Raw genomic sequence first — 16897 nt, 5'->3', positions numbered from 1 at the left:
TAATTATTAATTTCTCACAAAGACTCTTGAGTAGTCTTCACATTCATTGATCATTTGCTTATATATTTTTGTCATATATATTATATATATATATTTTATTGTCTACTTACAATCATCAAATGTGAGATCAACACATTATGATATGATTTAATATTAATTAGAATGTATAAAACTTGTTAAATAATTAGGAATAAAATCTTAACTTCCAACACATAACTTAATTTTTCCAACATTTTCATTAGTTTTTGATAGAGATTTCAAGCATTTATCCATACCGGCTTGCATATAATGTCTTGAATGACAAAATATAAGTTGATGGTCAATAATTTACACAAAGTGATCTCTTCACTTGGTATTACTTTCTCACAAAATAATAATAATTAAATGGGAATTCTAGATTAAAGAAATTTCAACATTATGTGATATCAGTGACCTTTGAGTTAGAATCAATAGTTTTGATTTAAAATTTGAGACACGCCAGCTGACCTTTTATAAACGGATGTACAGAAACGTACTTGCCTGCTGCTTCCATTTTTTTGAGTTTAAAGCAAAGCAATTCTGTAACCATTCACGTAATCGTCAGCTTGCCCAACAGCATGTTCCATGGCTAAATCCATTCAACGAGCACACCTTTCACTCAAATTTCTATCTTTTAAATTTCTATCTTTTTATTAATCACGATGAATATTTCCCATTAACACTTTAATACTTGGTAGATAAAGAGAAGAGTGAATAATAGAAATAGTGCTTTGAAAAGAAAAACTACCTTACATAACAGACGTAAAAGGATCAAATTATTGGTTGGGCCTTCTATGTTCTATTCCCTTTTGCCATGGTTTTATACTTTCTTTTTTCATTTAATTTTAAATTTAAGATTTTATAATTTTGAAAACGAATACAGTATTTAGATGCTAACCCTTTGTTGTTTAATTTTAGCAAACAAGTGGGCATTGGATCTGTAATAATCCTCGTCTCCTTCGCCAGCAAGACCAAGGTAAATACTAAATACAGATGACAGTCCATTGGCTATAAGAATATACTTGATAAGCCCCCTCAGGACCAATGACTAATCGGCTATAAGAAGACTGAGAGATTGGCCTGGATTGCAAATAGCACAAGCTTATCGTTTAGGGCTTCAGTCGACCAAATAGACTACACAGTCCTCTTAATTCATTAAACAGCCACAAACACATAGCTTGAATTATTCCGGTGCTTTTGTTGTGGTTACCGAAAGATAACTTAGGTTCATCATATAAGTATGTTTTCATTGTAGCCTTTTCAATTATCAAAAACCAGAAAATTTTGGTCACTTCTCATCTAATATTCGAAGTCACACCTAAACACTACAGGTGATATAAACTAAACTACTAGTGATCAGAACAAGAAATCCCCAAGAACATGAACTTCCGCAAATCACTGTGAATCATCCATTTGTTAATATCACTTCCATCAAACTTATTTATTTATAGTTGAACTTCCATTCACATGTCTAACTTAAGAAAAGAATGAAAGTAAGTAGACGAGAAAAAATGAGGAAGGTGATTATGCATTAATTATATAACCCAGTATTAACACAGTAAACAGAGACAGGGTAACTTCACAGCAAATGAACAATCTTGTGTCCGCAAAATGAACTGAACATCTTCCCTCTACCCACACATCAAAGTCAAATACTCAGTTACTAGATTTTCTGAAAGTAACAAGCATCGTCTAAAAACTACCACCCTTCAAAGCAAGCACAAGATGAAGCACAGAGCCGCCCTCAATGTTGCAGTCACGAGCTGTTTTGTCATCCCCAAGCTGCTTCCCAGCATAAATAAGTCTGAAACCAGAAACAAGTCTCAGTGACAGAATGACTTTGTAATCTATATGAGAACATAAAAAAGTAGCATTGTGAACAGATTGAAACTAGCAACTGTGACAAATTAACAAGGCTCTGCCTCACTCATTATGCAAGTATGTAGTGATACTAAGTTGAATTTATTGAGGTGATATTTAGATTAACCATACTTCTTAATATGGATTCCATACCAGAAGGATAAACAAATGGCTGTTCTAGGTTCAGATAATTTAGGTGCAACTGAAATTTTATATAGTATGTGCAATACTAAAGATGTTCAAGGTAATGATCTTTTTTTTTTTTTTTAGGTAATGATCTATTAAAGAAGCAATTCTGTAAAACAATGATTTACTTTAGCACTTCGTAGCATAAATAGAATAAGATCAAAATTGTTACCTTTGCTGCACTGGAGGAATGCCTTCTTTCTCCTCAACTCGTTCCTTGATCCAATCGATGGTATCAGTGGGTTCAATGTCAATTTCAATCTCTTTTCCAGTGAGAGTCTTTACCTTGATCATAGTTCTTCCCCTAAGCCTCAAAACCAGGTGAAGTGTTGACTCCTTCTGGATGTTATAATCAGCAAGAGTTCGGCCATCTTCCAATTGCTTACCAGCAAAAATTAATCTCTGCTGGTCAGGAGGGATCCCTTCCTTATCCTGAAAAAAGGTACAACCATCAATTATTAATTTGTTAGACCAGAGTCCAGATACACGCAACAAAAAAAGCATAACAGAAACCCACCCTTCCCCAAACGTAAATCAATTCTCGAAAGTTCATAACAACATCTCACGAGAAACTATCAACGAGCTGCTATTATGTCGACCAAAATTTCAATTGGGCAACCAAAGTTTCAGACAACAGAACGTGGATTTTAACGCTAGTGGCAAATTCAAAAGGCAGTTCAGATCTAATCTTCAATTTTGTTAGATTGACAATAAATTCTCTACGACACCCAAATTATATTATGATAATTGCAATAGCTGCGCCTGCACAATTAATCAATGATCGAACCCAAAATCTGGCATTTCCTTCTGTCAACAAAAATTATATACACAAACCCAAAAGCAAATAGAAATTATCCCGAGAAACGATCTTGAAACGACAGTTTTCCACCGAAAGCTAACACAGCCATAAGGCCATAAAAAAAAATAAAAAAATAAAAAATAAAAGAACCTGAATCTTAGCTTTAACGTTGTCGATGGTGTCGCTGCTCTCGACCTCAGTGATGGTCTTTCCATTGAGGGTCTTGACGAAGATCTGCATCTTTCTTGGGCACACAGATAAGTTTGTTCAGAAACGCAAAGAGTTGGAAATAAGGCGATATACAATAGTCAGAGACTGCAGGCAGTCGCAGCTGAGCTAACTCGTTACGATAAAATCTAGCAATATTCATTATTTAGTCATTCAATTTTATCATTAATTATTATTTTATATTTTATAAATTAAACAATCACTAAAATTCAAAATCCCCCATTCAATTTTTTTAAGTTAAAAAACTTCTCTTCGGTCTAAAGAGAGAAAAATTTTATTGACTAAAATACCCCCTCTCTCTATCGGTTAAAATACCCTCACTCTCTGTCATTCTCTCTCTCTCTCTCTCTTAATTGTTGGTTTTTGCACACCAAAGGCTTCCTCATATTTGATTCAATATACAATTCAACTCAAATCAACTAAGCCTTTATCTCAAAAATTTTAGGTCGACTATATGGATTCGCTTTCTTCACTCTGAACGATTTTGGGTTAAATCCTCATAAATGTGTAATACTTCTAGGTCATGTTGTACTACTCTCCTCCAAGTCAATTTAGGTCTACCTTTTTTTTTCTTTCTATCCTTTAACCTATTGTGCTCTACTTGTCTAACTGAAGCCTACGTTTATCTAACTGGAGCCTCCGTTTGTCTAACTGGAGCCTCCGTATGTCTACGTTTCACATGACCAAACCACCTCAATCTCCCTTCTCTCAACTTATCTTCAATTGGCACTACTCCTACCTTTTCTCTAATACTCTCGTTACGGACTTTATCTAGTTTAGTATAGCCACTCATCCACCTTAACATTATCGTCTCTGCAACTCTTATCTTAAATGCATACAACTCTTTCAGTGCCCAACACTCACTACCATATAACATAGCTGGTCGTATGGCTATACAGTAAAATTTTCCTTTCAATTTATTGGGAATTTTACGATCACATAAAACTCCCGTGGCACGTCTCCACTTCAACCATCCAGCTTTAATCCTATAACTAACATCCTCCTCACATCCCCCATTTACTTGAAGGATTCAGCCTAGATATTTAAAGTGATTACTTTAATTTTATCATTATTAACACTTAATTCTTCATTGGTGACTTTTTAAATTTTATTTAATAATTAAATTAATAAAATAAATAAAGGGAAAAAAGTGTATAAGGAAACTAAAATTTAGAAATTTGTATTTGTGTTTTAAAATATAAAGACTTAAGTGCTAATTATAACATAAAATATAGACAAAATAATTTACCCTTTAATTTTATATTTATCCCTTTTGTGTTGGTGACTTTTTTTTTCTTATTTAATTTTGAAATTAAAAAAGTTACGCATTAAAAGTTTTATAAAATTAAAATTAAAAATTTTTTAAACTAATTAAACCTTTCTATTAAGTAATATGAAAGGTAAATAATTTTCTTTACAATACATAAAAAAAAGGCTTTCTTTGGATGACCTTTTCATGCATTGCATGGTCAATTTATGGACTTAGGCGACTACTTAAAGAGTTGGAACCACCATTTGCTGGGCTTAAACATCGTTTGATGGGCCAAAACGGTTACCATGTGAGACTTGATGAAACTGCAAGAGAACAAGAGGTCAAAGGGATAAGGTTGGATAAGGTTGGTCTAGCCTCATTCGATCCGGTTACTAAAAGTACATCACTCGATTTGATGGAATAAAATTCAGATTCCTGATAATCAATCTCTCCTTAAAAAAACAGAAACATGAGATAGGAAAAGTGTTGAAATGCAACCGTTATATGTACAAGTAATATATTATGATTATTAATCACGATGAATATTTCCCATTAACACTTTAATACTTGGTAGATAAAGAGAAGAGTGAATAATAGAAATAGTGCTTTGAAAAGAAAAACTACCTTACATAACAGACGTAAAAGGATCAAATTATTGGTTGGGCCTTCTATGTTCTATTCCCTTTTGCCATGGTTTTATACTTTCTTTTTTCATTTAATTTTAAATTTAAGATTTTATAATTTTGAAAACGAATACAGTATTTAGATGCTAACCCTTTGTTGTTTAATTTTAGCAAACAAGTGGGCATTGGATCTGTAATAATCCTCGTCTCCTTCGCCAGCAAGACCAAGGTAAATACTAAATACAGATGACAGTCCATTGGCTATAAGAATATACTTGATAAGCCCCCTCAGGACCAATGACTAATCGGCTATAAGAAGACTGAGAGATTGGCCTGGATTGCAAATAGCACAAGCTTATCGTTTAGGGCTTCAGTTGACCAAATAGACTACACAGTCCTCTTAATTCATTAAACAGCCACAAACACATAGCTTGAATTATTCCGGTGCTTTTGTTGTGGTTACCGAAAGATAACTTAGGTTCATCATATAAGTATGTTTTCATTGTAGCCTTTTCAATTATCAAAAACCAGAAAAATTTGGTCACTTCTCATCTAATATTCGAAGTCACACCTTCACACTACAGGTGATATAAACTAAACTACTAGTGATCAGAACAAGAAATCCCCAAGAACATGAACTTCCGCAAATCACTGTGAATCATCTATTTGTTAATATCACTTCCATCAAACTTATTTATTTATAGTTGAACTTCCATTCACATGTCTAACTTAAGAAAATAATGAAAGCAAGTAGACGAGAAAAAATGAGGAAGGTGATTATGCATTAATTATATAACCCAGTATTAACACAGTAAACAGAGACAGGGTAACTTCACAGCAAATGAACAATCTTGTGTCCGCAAAATGAACTGAACATCTTCCCTCTGATATCTTCAATGTCTACCCACACATCGAAGTCAAATACTCAGTTACTAGATTTTCTGAAAGTAACAAGCATCATCTAAAAACTACCACCCCTCAAAGCAAGCACAAGATGAAGCACAGAGCCGCCCTCAATGTTGTAGTCACGAGCCGTTTTGTCATCCCCAAGCTGCTTCCCAGCATAAATAAGTCTGAAACCAGAAACAAGTCTCAGTGACAGAATGACTTTGTAATCTATATGAGAACATAAAAAAGTAGCTTTGTGAACAGATTGAAACTAGCAACTGTGACAAATTAACAAGGCTCTGCCTCACTCATTATGCAAGCATGTAGTGATACTAAGTTGAATTTATTGAGGTGATATTTAGATTAACCATACTTCTTAATATGGATTCCATACCAGAAGGATAAACAAATGGCTGTTCTAGGTTCAGATAATTTAGGTGCAACTGAAATTTTATATAGTATGTGCAATACTAAAGATGTTCAAGGTAATGATCTTTTTTTTTTTTTTAAGGTGATGATCTATTAAAGAAGCAATTCTGTAAAACAATGATTTACTTTAGCACTTCGTAGCATAAATAGAATAAGATCAAAATTGTTACCTTTGCTGCACTGGAGGAATGCCTTCTTTCTCCTCAACTCGTTCCTTGATCCGATCGATGGTATCAGTGGGTTCAATGTCAATTTCAATCTCTTTTCCAGTGAGAGTCTTTACCTTGATCATAGTTCCTCCCCTAAGCCTCAGAACCAGGTGAAGTGTTGACTCCTTCTGGATGTTATAATCAGCAAGAGTTCGGCCATCTTCCAATTGCTTACCAGCAAAAATTAATCTCTGCTGGTCAGGAGGGATCCCTTCCTTATCCTGAAAAAAGGTACAACCCTCAATTATTAATTTGTTAGACCAGAGTCCAGCTACACGCAACAAAAAAAGCATAACAGAAACCCACCCTTCCCCAAACGTAAATCAATTCTCGAAAGTTCATAACAACATCTCACGAGAAACTATCAACGAACTGCTATTATGTCGGCCAAAATTTCAATTGGGCAACCAAAGTTTCAGACAACAGAACGTGGATTTTAACGCTAGTGGCAAATTCAAAAGGCAGTTCAGAGCTAATCTTCAATTTTGTTAGATTGACAATAAATTCTCTACGACACCCAAATTATACTATGATAATTGCAATAGCTGCGCCTGCACAATTAATCAATGATCGAACCCAAAATCTGGCATTTCCTTCTGTCAACAAAAATTATATACACAAACCCAAAAGCAAATAGAAGTTATCCAGAAAAACGATCTTGAAACGACAGTTTTCCACCGAAAGCTAACACCCATAAGCCAAAAAAAAAAAAAAAAGAACCTGAATCTTAGCTTTAACGTTGTCGATGGTGTCGCTGCTCTCGACCTCGAGAGTGATGGTCTTTCCAGTGAGGGTCTTGACGAAGATCTGCATCTTTCTTGGGCACACAGATAAGTTTGTTCGGAAACGCAAAGAGCTGGAAATAAGGCGATATACAATGGGCAGAGAGTGCAGGCAGTCGCAGCTGAGCTAACTCCTTACGATAAAATCTAGCAATATTCATTATTTAGTCCTTCAATTTTATCATTAATTATTATTTTATATTTTATAAATTAAACAATCAGCCCTCACTTTCACTAAAATTCAAAATCCCCCATTCAATTTTTTTAAGTCAAAAACATTCCCTGCGGTCTAAAGAGAGAAAAATTTTATTGACTAAAATACCCCCTCTCTCTATCGATTGAAATGCCCTCTCTCTCTCTCTCTCTCTCTCTTTTAATTGTTGGTTTTTGCACACCAAAGGGCTTCCTCGTATTTGATTCAATATACATTGAGGAGATTTTTTTTTTTTTAACCATGATATTGAGGAGATTCAAACATATACATTTGATTCAATTTATATTGAAGAGATTCAAATATATATATATAGGGGAATTACAACCAATTACAAAAGTTAGAAAGTTGATGTTTAAGAATTACAACCAATTGCATCAAAAAGAGCACAACACCAACTGCAAGGAACCAAAAGATTAGCTCAGAAGGCAAATACCCACATATTGCATCTGCTAATCCATTCCAGCCACCATCATTTTCCTACGCCTCAAATACCCACACCATGCACATCCATGAGAAGGAGACCAACACCTGACGCTGACGCGTAGAAAGGGAAAGCTCGATGTTGACGCACGCCATTCGAGGGGGTCAAATGCCGTAGTGACGCAAAGGTGATCAACCCCAAAATCCAAAATATAATAAACACACAGGCTAAATTAAAAAAAAAAACCCTCATTTCAATCTTCTCCAAACCCCCCCTCACTCCACGCCTAATCCATTTTAAGACCGACCAATTCAAGACCCCCGAAAATCCCCACCGGCGCCTCTACGAATCGAGCCCACCCAGTTCAAGACCAACTGCACAAGCTAGAGTGGGTATGCAGCAAGGGTTACGAAGAGTGGAGTAGAATTTGTTGGGTTCACTGTATAGTTTATGGCAGTGAAGGTGAAGGTGATTGGTCAGGAGAGAGTGGAGGAATTTCTTTGAACAGCGCAGAGGGAGAGACAGAGAGGAGAGAGTGGAGAGACTAGGATAATGCGTAATTAATTGAACAGCGAAAGACACGGTGAGGAGAGAAAATTTGATTAATTAATTTTAATTAAATAAAAGGATATATTAGTCTTTTTGTAGACAGAATAACGGAGGGCCCAATAAATATTCTTAAATTGCGTTGCAGAATGGAGGCGCGAAAAATTAAAATAATATTTACGGAATTTTTTTTTAAAGAAAATTAAAAAAAAAATTAACAGCTTTTAATGAAAACTGAAAATAATAATTGTTTGTAATTAAAATTATATTTTTTATTTTTATAATTAAAATTAAATAATTATTTGAACATATATTTATTTACAATAAAAAAATTATTCATATTATTATAAAATATATGAATTATACATATTGAAAATATAATAATAAATAATTTTATAATTGTTAATTATGAAAGATATCAATAAATTTTAATTTTTAAATTAAAAAAACTGTTTTATTGCCAGATGAACTATTTTTAATTTTTATTTTCTATAAAATTTAAAATTTTTTATAAAAAAAAATGTATAAAAATAAACAGACTCTCAAATTCAAATTATGTTATTAGTCTATTGGCAGAGCTGCATATCTAAGCCTAATTAATCCCATCCATATAAATATTTTAAATTTTGATTTGACGTAAGTGCAGTGTGAATTCATTTAACAAAAAAAAGTTTGGAGATAGGGTTGAGTAATCTCTCTCTAAGCTTACTTAGAAAGAGAATTTTTTTTTGTTTTTTCGGTTTGAAGGCAAAGCATTTTTCTTCTTATCGAGCACCATTGCCTCCCCCTGCTCAAAGGCCCTTCCTCGGCTCGATGTGGATTTTGCTCTCCTTTTGAGGGATCAGTTGTATAAAGTTTTCACTGGTTTTTTTTTTTTTTGTTAGCATATCCAATTTAACATGGAGAGGGACTGGGTTGTCACACCCTACCCCTCTATAAGACATGATATGATCCCGTAGTATACCTAATAAATTATCAACTCCGTTTACTGATAACCCATTAAATACACTACAAGGGATTTTAAAAACTTTTCTTACTTCTTTCACAGTGGTGAGCACTATTTACAAGTGTTAAAAACTTTTGTGAACTGAAGTGATAGAACTAACACATTTGACTTATTTAGAATTTCTGTAAAAATTTTGGCAGAGTGCCATCTGTATTTTGGATAAAACAGTTCTTCAGAAAACCTGTAAAAGGCACTTCAATATTTTTTCCAATCTCAACTCCAACAAAATTCAACACAATATTTTTCTCAACTCAATCCACAACAATTTTTCAGTAATTTCAAAGGATGAGATAAAAGAAATATAATACAAATTTTACAAGTCAAAATAAGTCATAATTCACTTTACAACTTCAATGTACAATTTTAATTTACAACTGCTCAAATAGTTTACATGCATATTATTACATGCATACATCAGACCTACGTACATGGGTATACCTATAATATACCCGAGTCGGTGCAAAGTGTCTTCAAAGAAACTTACTTACTGCTCTATGCTCTTCTTACCTGCGACAGCATACAAAGCTATCGCTGAGTAGGTATAAGTGTTAGCCTCCACCATCAACTACCCCTTATGGTTAGAAAGCTTAGACTCTGCCCTTTCCTTGTATATTTTCTCCTCAAGTCTCAAAGTTTATTAGTATTTATGGCCTTGCGTGTTTCTACTGTGTTGATAGAGTTGTTGTGCTTTAGATTAGGCTTCACCCCCCTAAGTTTGATCTTAGGTATGCTTTGTAATGCCCCCACTTTAGATAATTCATGCATTTTACTGTTTTAGTGACTAATATCTGTCTAGACAGCCAGAATGTCTGGAACTATATTTAGACTAGAGTGAAGAGTCATAAATAAACTAAATAATGATAAGAAAAATTAAGAAAAAATTTAAGTAATGAAATACACTAAGGTTAAATGAGTCGGTGCTCCGGCTATGGGTAATCCTAATGGGAAGCGATTTTGAAGACAATTGTCGAACCTATACCCATGGGGAAACCTGTGAAATAATTTTTGAAACTCTAGTGAAGAGTTATTGAGACTTAGATGGCAATAGAATGGCAAAAAAATGCTAAAAAAAATTTTCTAATTTGGTACAGACGATTTTAGCTCGTTAAGTTAGACGAAGGACATTTTGGTTATTTCACATTCAGAGATGATTTTTGACCAACTTATCCATTTAAGTGAGTGAGGTTTATTTCCTAAAAATATGAACAAAATTTATAAAAATTTAATTAAAAATGAGTAAAAGAAAGATAAAATAAAATGAAATTTAATTTGAATTATTACCTAAGCCTTATGCAATAATGAGGTAATTAAAATTTCTGCCCAATCAAAAGTTGACAAACCCTTATAAAAGAAGTCAAAATTTAATTAAGAAAATAAAAACCCATCTTCTTCTTTCTTTAGCCATACCAGCCGAACCACATCCATTGAAATTTTCTTCCTTTTTCTCTTCATCTACCTCAATTCTTTCACTCTTCTCAGCATATTTCCCCTAAATTCTAATATTAAAAATTGCTCTAGACTCTAGCTAAGGTGTTTGGTTGCCAAGAAAAGCAAAGAAAGTGAAGGTTTAACAAAAATATAATTGGCTCAAGTTGAGGTTAGTGCCATTTCTCACTCATCTCCCTTTCTATTCATGATTAGGCATCTAATTGAGCTAGAAGTGGGTGAAATTGAAATAAAAATATAAGTGTATGTGCACCCATGAATTTTGGCAGCCATGATAGAGGTTAAGGTTTGATGATTTTGATGGAAATTGAGTGGTTTATTAGCATTGATAACGAGGGTATGTGATAGTTAAGTGATTTGGTGTGTGTTAATTGCAATTAAGGATTGTGAGGGTTAGGGTTTGTGATGAATTGGGAATTTTATGCTTTGATGCTTAATTGGAGTTATAATGGTCAATTAATGACCATTTGATATGGTATGAGCTTAAAATGAAGTTATTGTGGCATTGGATTGTGAATTAGTGTGCTGCCCCTCTTGTGCCAGAAATTTTGGACTTGAGTCCAACGTATTTGAGCAGCTGTAACTTGACTTTGTAACTCCAATTGATGCAAGGCCAATTGAAGATGAAATTATGTATATAATACCACATTTTTTATGAAGAAACTCTACTCAGAAAACTAGCTTAGGTTGACCTAAAAATTGTCTAAATCCGGATAACCAAAATTCTGGACTTGGAAAATGACTAAATGAACAGTGTTTGTTCAATTGGCCATAACTTTGTGTAGAAAGGTCCAAAAGACCTGATTTTTAAATCCATGAAAAACTTAGACAATATAGAACAACTTTCATGAAGAAGAGAAATCCAAATTCTAACTATAACCAATTCAAATTGCTAGCCAAAATTATGACACCAAAACTGCTAAAACCAATTTTGTCCATAAATTCTAGGCAATGAGCCAATCCAGCTAGTTATGGTAAAAATATCATAACTTGAGTTACAAAACTCCAAATAGAGTGATTCAAAAAGGGAATTAAACTAGACACAATAAGGAACAACTTTGATGAAGGAAGTTTAGCCCAATTCCTACTATAGATTGGTCTAATAGAATAGAAAATATTGACCATGAAATCTGAAAATTTGAAATAACTTCCAATAAACTTTGAATTGAGATTGGCAATTAATGCCAACAAGTGTAAAATTTAAAATGTGAGATTTTGATGTAATTAGAACTAACATATCTATTATGTATGAAAAAGTCAATATTTATGCATGAATAGTAGAGTGAATAGTAACCATCAAAACTTAAATGCAAAGAATTAAACAATTAACCTTGTAACATGTCCTAGTATGCCTAGAATGATTGGTTTGGATAGGTTGGCATGCCAATAGGGTTCCGATAGCAGTACTGCATATGGCTTTATGCCATTTCATGATTTATTGCATTTTGTACCATTTTGTGATATTATGGCCTATGGCCATTTTGCTATGTTTGACACACTTGGCTTTATGCCCGTTGAGTAATATGGCTTATTAGCCATTCTATTGCACACCTGGTAGACACTTTGTGACTGATGGTGTGACGGTCCGAGGTACTTGGTACCCAATGCCAGTTTACCTATTTATCCAATCTAGTCACTAGTATAGGTTATTTGGGTAACCAGAACAAGTCTTAATAAATTATAACCAAATAATGAATACATAAAGTATTAAAATTCATAATATTATGAATAATTACCATAAATTCATTCTGCATGAAATAACAACAAAATTTTTGTACATTTATTTATTTTAGTTTATTTTCATTTTATATTGGCACCACTAAGCTGTATTATTTAGCGCATCGTTTTTTTACCACGCGTAGATATCGGTGAGACAGATAGAGAGCCCAGCAAACCCCAAACTAGGTGAGCGTCCAGATTTGCATAGTGCACAGTGCCACCACATCTGTAATGTTTTTGGTAGGACTGCTAGCTTTCATGAGATATTTTGTATTTTGTACTTGGACTTTTATTTTGCCATGTAAATTGTAAACTCCTCTAATTAATTGTAAATTATGTAATTAATGAGATTTTCATATTTTATTTACAAAAATTAAGCATGAAATTATTTATATATGAAATTATGAGTTTGAGATGAAATATTGAGATTTGATGAGATTGTGTTGAGTTTTATTGGAGAAATGGATAATGCATATATTGTAAGTGTTTTTAACAGGTTCTGAAGAACTGTTTTCCCAATTTTTAGTCGGTACTCTGTCAGATTTTCTGTAAAATTTTCAGAATCCCAAATTAATTCAAAATTTCAATAAATGGCATAAACTTCACTTAGAGGCTTTTAATTAATAAATTAAGAACTAGAAATTGAAATAAGATAAAATAAGGTGCTCCGGCACACTGGGTGACATGCCTTGCTCGGCTACACTATAGACGGGTGAGGAGTGTTACATTTAGTAGTATCAGAGCACGATTTAGGCGTTTCTGGGTCTAGATAGAGTCCATACCATGCATTGCATTTATAAGAGTTGAGGTGAAACTAATGCAGATCTGTTTGTTTTTTATTATTTTGGTTAAGATATGGACCCGACTTTGCATAGAGCAGTAGAGGAAGAGGTGGAGAGTCATGCTCCACCCATGGTTGAAGCTGAAGGCAGGGGAGAACCTACTCCACCAGTACCAGAGGCACCTGCATAGCCTCAATTTGCTTTATTTCAACAAATGACTGAATTCTACAGGCAGATAATGAAGGCAATCCCACCACCACAACCACAGCCACAACCTCTGCTGTCACCACTAAAGTCCCATTTGAAGAAGTTAAGAAAATATGGGGCTATGGATTTCCTGGGTAAGAATGAACATGATCCCATGGCAGCCGAAAATTGGTTAGATAAAATGGGAAGGGTGTTGAGACAACTTCACTGCACTCCAGAACAAAACCTAGAGGGTGCTGTGTCCTTACTTCAGGATGATGCATATCAGTGGTGGGACATAGTATCTAGGGAGGTACAGCCAGACTATATCACATGGGAGTTCTTTCTTACAGAGTTTAGAAATAAGTATATCAGTAATGTGTACCTGGAAGAGAGGAAAAGAGAATTTATTAGTCTGAGACAAAGACAACTATCAGTGGCAAAGTATGAGAGAGAGTTTGTCAAACTGAGTCGGTATGGAAGGGAGATAGTCCCTACAGAGGCTGAGAGGTACAGAAGATTTGAAGAAGGGTTGAATGATAACATCAAGATTATGATAACAGCTTTAGGGATTGTCAGACTAAGCTGTATTGTTTAGCGTGTTATTTTTTTGCCACGCATAGGTACCGATGAGACAAATAAAGAGCCCAGCAGACCCCAAACTAAGTGAGCGTCCAGATCTGCATAGTAAACAATGTCACCACATCTGCAGTGTTTTAGGTAGGACTGCTAGGTTTCATGAGATATTTTGTATTTTGTACTTAGATTTTTATTTTGCCATGTAAATTGTAAACTCCTCTAATTAATTGTAAATTATGTAGTTAATGAGATTTTTATATTTTATTTACAAAAATTGAGCATGAAATTATTTATATATGAAATTATGAGTTTGAGATGAAATATTGAGATTTGATGAGATTGTGTTGAGTTTTATTGGAGGAATGGATAATGCATATATTAGGAGTATTTTTAACAGGTTCTAAATAACTTTTTTCTCAATTTTTAGTCGGCACTCTGCCGAATTTTCTGTAAAATTTTCAGAATCCTAAATTAATAGAAAATTTCAATAAATGGCATAAATGACTTAAACTTCACTTAGAGGCTTTTAATTAATAAATTAAGAACTATAAATTGAAATAAAATAAGATAAGGTGCTCCGGCACACTGGGTGACATGTCTTGCTCTGCTACACTGTAGACGGTTAAGGAGTGTCACATGCTTGGTATCCCTCAATTGGAAGTCCTCGTATGGAATGCTTCTTATCCTTTTGGATACATGATTTTGGGCACAAATTCAGTTATGCTAGGGTTTATTTGAAGGGCTTAGGATGTTAAGTAGTTTAGTTCCTTTTTAGGTCATGGACCACTTTATAATATTTTCTATAGTTTGGCTTCAAGCCCCTATTTCTTAATGAATCAACCTGCTATTCGGCAAAAAAAAAAATAATAATAATAAAATTTCTTTTTCTCCTTTAATAATAAGAAAAAATTACTATTTAGTACATATATTTTAATAAAACTAACTATTTGATCCTTATATTTTAAAAAATATATTATTTAATCTCTGTATTTTGCTTTTATTAAATTATTTAGTCTCTTATAAAATTTTTCATTATTTATGCTATTCGAACTACTATTTAATCTCTCTATTTTTAGAAAACTAATTAGTTAATCCATATATTTTCAAAAACTCTACTACTTAATCTATTTATTTTAATGAATCTAATTAGTTAATCAATGTATTTTGAAAAATATATTATTAGATAACAATAAAAATTTTACTATATAGAGACTAAATCTAAATTTATATATATTTTTTTAATTTTCAATTCCTTGGATATGACATTTATATGTTCACTACTGATAAATAATTTTCCTTTGTTACTTAAAAATTTAAGTAAACCGATTAATTTTTTTATATAGATAATTTACATTATTTTTAAAAATAGATGAAAACAAAGAGAGGATGAGGGGGAGAAGGATGCGAGCGTATAGGAGAAGCAACATGGAGGGATAGAAATAAGAAATAAGAGGGAAAGGATTAGAGTAATTTTCGTATAAAAAATAATTATAAGACTAAATAACTAACGTAGTCAAATTACAAGGACTAACTAATGTGATTTTTCAAAATATAGGGACTAACTAATTAATTTCACTAAAATAAAGGGATTAAATAGTAATTTGATCAATATTGACTAACGAAAAAATTGACAGATACACTAAACAATTTAACAGAGGTAAAATATATAAATTAAATAATATATTTTTTAAAATATAGAGATTAAATAATATATTTTTTAAAATATAGAGATTAAATAATTAATTTTATTAAAATATAAAAATTAAATAATAATTTTTCTTAATAATTCATAAAAAAAAAATTAATAAAAAAGTTTTTAGTGTTGGGGCAGGCCATGTAGGAAAATGAAAAAGAAATCGAGTGTGTTGGACGTTGCAATCAGCTGCCTTTTACTGAGAGTTCGGCCCGGCCAAGTCTTGTCAGCTTTCCATGAAGCCTAACCTGATCCACCATCTTTAATAGCCAAACTCTGAGGTCCTATTCCCAGCTGCCCAGCTTTGAATTTCTTAAAAAATACAAAATAAAAAGCTAATCAATAGTTGATTGGTTGAGATCTTTTATTTTTTAGTTAAAATTAGATTCTTTATTTTTTAAGAGGAGATTTAAAAAAAAAAAATACATAATTAAACTGCTTTTATTATAAGTTTATCTTTATATAATCAAACTTAACATTTAAGAGTTTGTTTGGTTCAATTACACGACATAAAATTTTATAAAATTTAATTAAATTTTCTATTTTGTGTGTTTGATTTAAAAAAATTAATTTTAAAAATTAATTATAACTAAAACTAATTTTTATCAAAATTAATGAAATTTAAAATGAGTTCTATAAAATTTATATAATAAAATTTTTTGAACTAAGATACTTTTATCAGAAAACTTCTTCCCAATTAAACTCTGTTAGCTAAGAAAAATATATAAACAACAAACTAACTTTTTATCTAATTATTATTGAAATGTTTGGACAAGTATATAACCTGTTTTATATATATTTTTTAATTTTTTAATATTTAAACTTATTATACACTGAGTGATAACACTATTTATATTATTATATAAATCTCGTATATTATAAGTTATTGAAATTTAGTTTATATTTATTACTACATCATTAATCATTTTATATATTTGTTAATTATTATAAATTTATTAAATATAAGACTTTTTTAATTTCGTATAAAATTTTATTTTTTAATTATATGAAGATAGCTTAGAAAATGAAGG

General features: G+C 32.3%; 2 protein-coding genes across 2 annotated transcripts; both read right to left on the bottom strand.

The window, feature by feature from the left end:
* Window positions 1-1530: 1530 nt before the first annotated feature.
* Window positions 1531-3204, bottom strand: LOC131171984 (ubiquitin-NEDD8-like protein RUB2). The gene is made up of 3 exons (XM_058132871.1): window positions 3014-3204; window positions 2237-2496; window positions 1531-1822 (listed from the first exon to the last, which is right to left on the bottom strand). Exons 1-3 carry the CDS (start codon window positions 3101-3103, stop codon window positions 1711-1713), a joined length of 462 nt encoding a protein of 153 aa, XP_057988854.1. The 5' UTR covers window positions 3104-3204; the 3' UTR covers window positions 1531-1710.
* Window positions 3205-5731: 2527 nt separating this feature from the next.
* LOC110643151 (ubiquitin-NEDD8-like protein RUB2) lies at window positions 5732-7405 on the bottom strand. Its single transcript, XM_021795408.2, has 3 exons — window positions 7213-7405; window positions 6454-6713; window positions 5732-6039 (listed from the first exon to the last, which is right to left on the bottom strand). Exons 1-3 carry the CDS (start codon window positions 7303-7305, stop codon window positions 5928-5930), a joined length of 465 nt encoding a protein of 154 aa, XP_021651100.2. The 5' UTR covers window positions 7306-7405; the 3' UTR covers window positions 5732-5927.
* Between the last annotated feature and the right edge of the window lie 9492 nt (window positions 7406-16897).

Source organism: Hevea brasiliensis, chromosome 13 (assembly GCF_030052815.1).
Source record: "Hevea brasiliensis isolate MT/VB/25A 57/8 chromosome 13, ASM3005281v1, whole genome shotgun sequence".
Taxonomy (NCBI): domain Eukaryota; kingdom Viridiplantae; phylum Streptophyta; class Magnoliopsida; order Malpighiales; family Euphorbiaceae; genus Hevea; species Hevea brasiliensis.
Note: the sequence above shows the minus strand (reverse complement) of the source record. Positions and strands in the feature narration are given on the sequence as shown.

Bases quoted from the DNA above. Each gene is read 5' to 3' on its own strand.
- LOC131171984 (XM_058132871.1), bottom strand. From the start codon at position 3,103: ATGCAGATCTTCGTCAAGACCCTCAATGGAAAGACCATCACTGAGGTC. The intron at 2,497-3,013 runs GTTCTTTTATTT...ACCTTTTTTCAG, and splicing joins ACGTTAAAGCTAAGATTCAG to GATAAGGAAGGGATCCCTCC. The intron at 1,823-2,236 runs GTAACAATTTTG...TTCTGGTTTCAG, and splicing joins ATTCCTCCAGTGCAGCAAAG to ACTTATTTATGCTGGGAAGC.
- LOC110643151 (XM_021795408.2), bottom strand. From the start codon at position 7,305: ATGCAGATCTTCGTCAAGACCCTCACTGGAAAGACCATCACTCTCGAG. The intron at 6,714-7,212 runs GTTCTTTTTTTT...ACCTTTTTTCAG, and splicing joins ACGTTAAAGCTAAGATTCAG to GATAAGGAAGGGATCCCTCC. The intron at 6,040-6,453 runs GTAACAATTTTG...TTCTGGTTTCAG, and splicing joins ATTCCTCCAGTGCAGCAAAG to ACTTATTTATGCTGGGAAGC.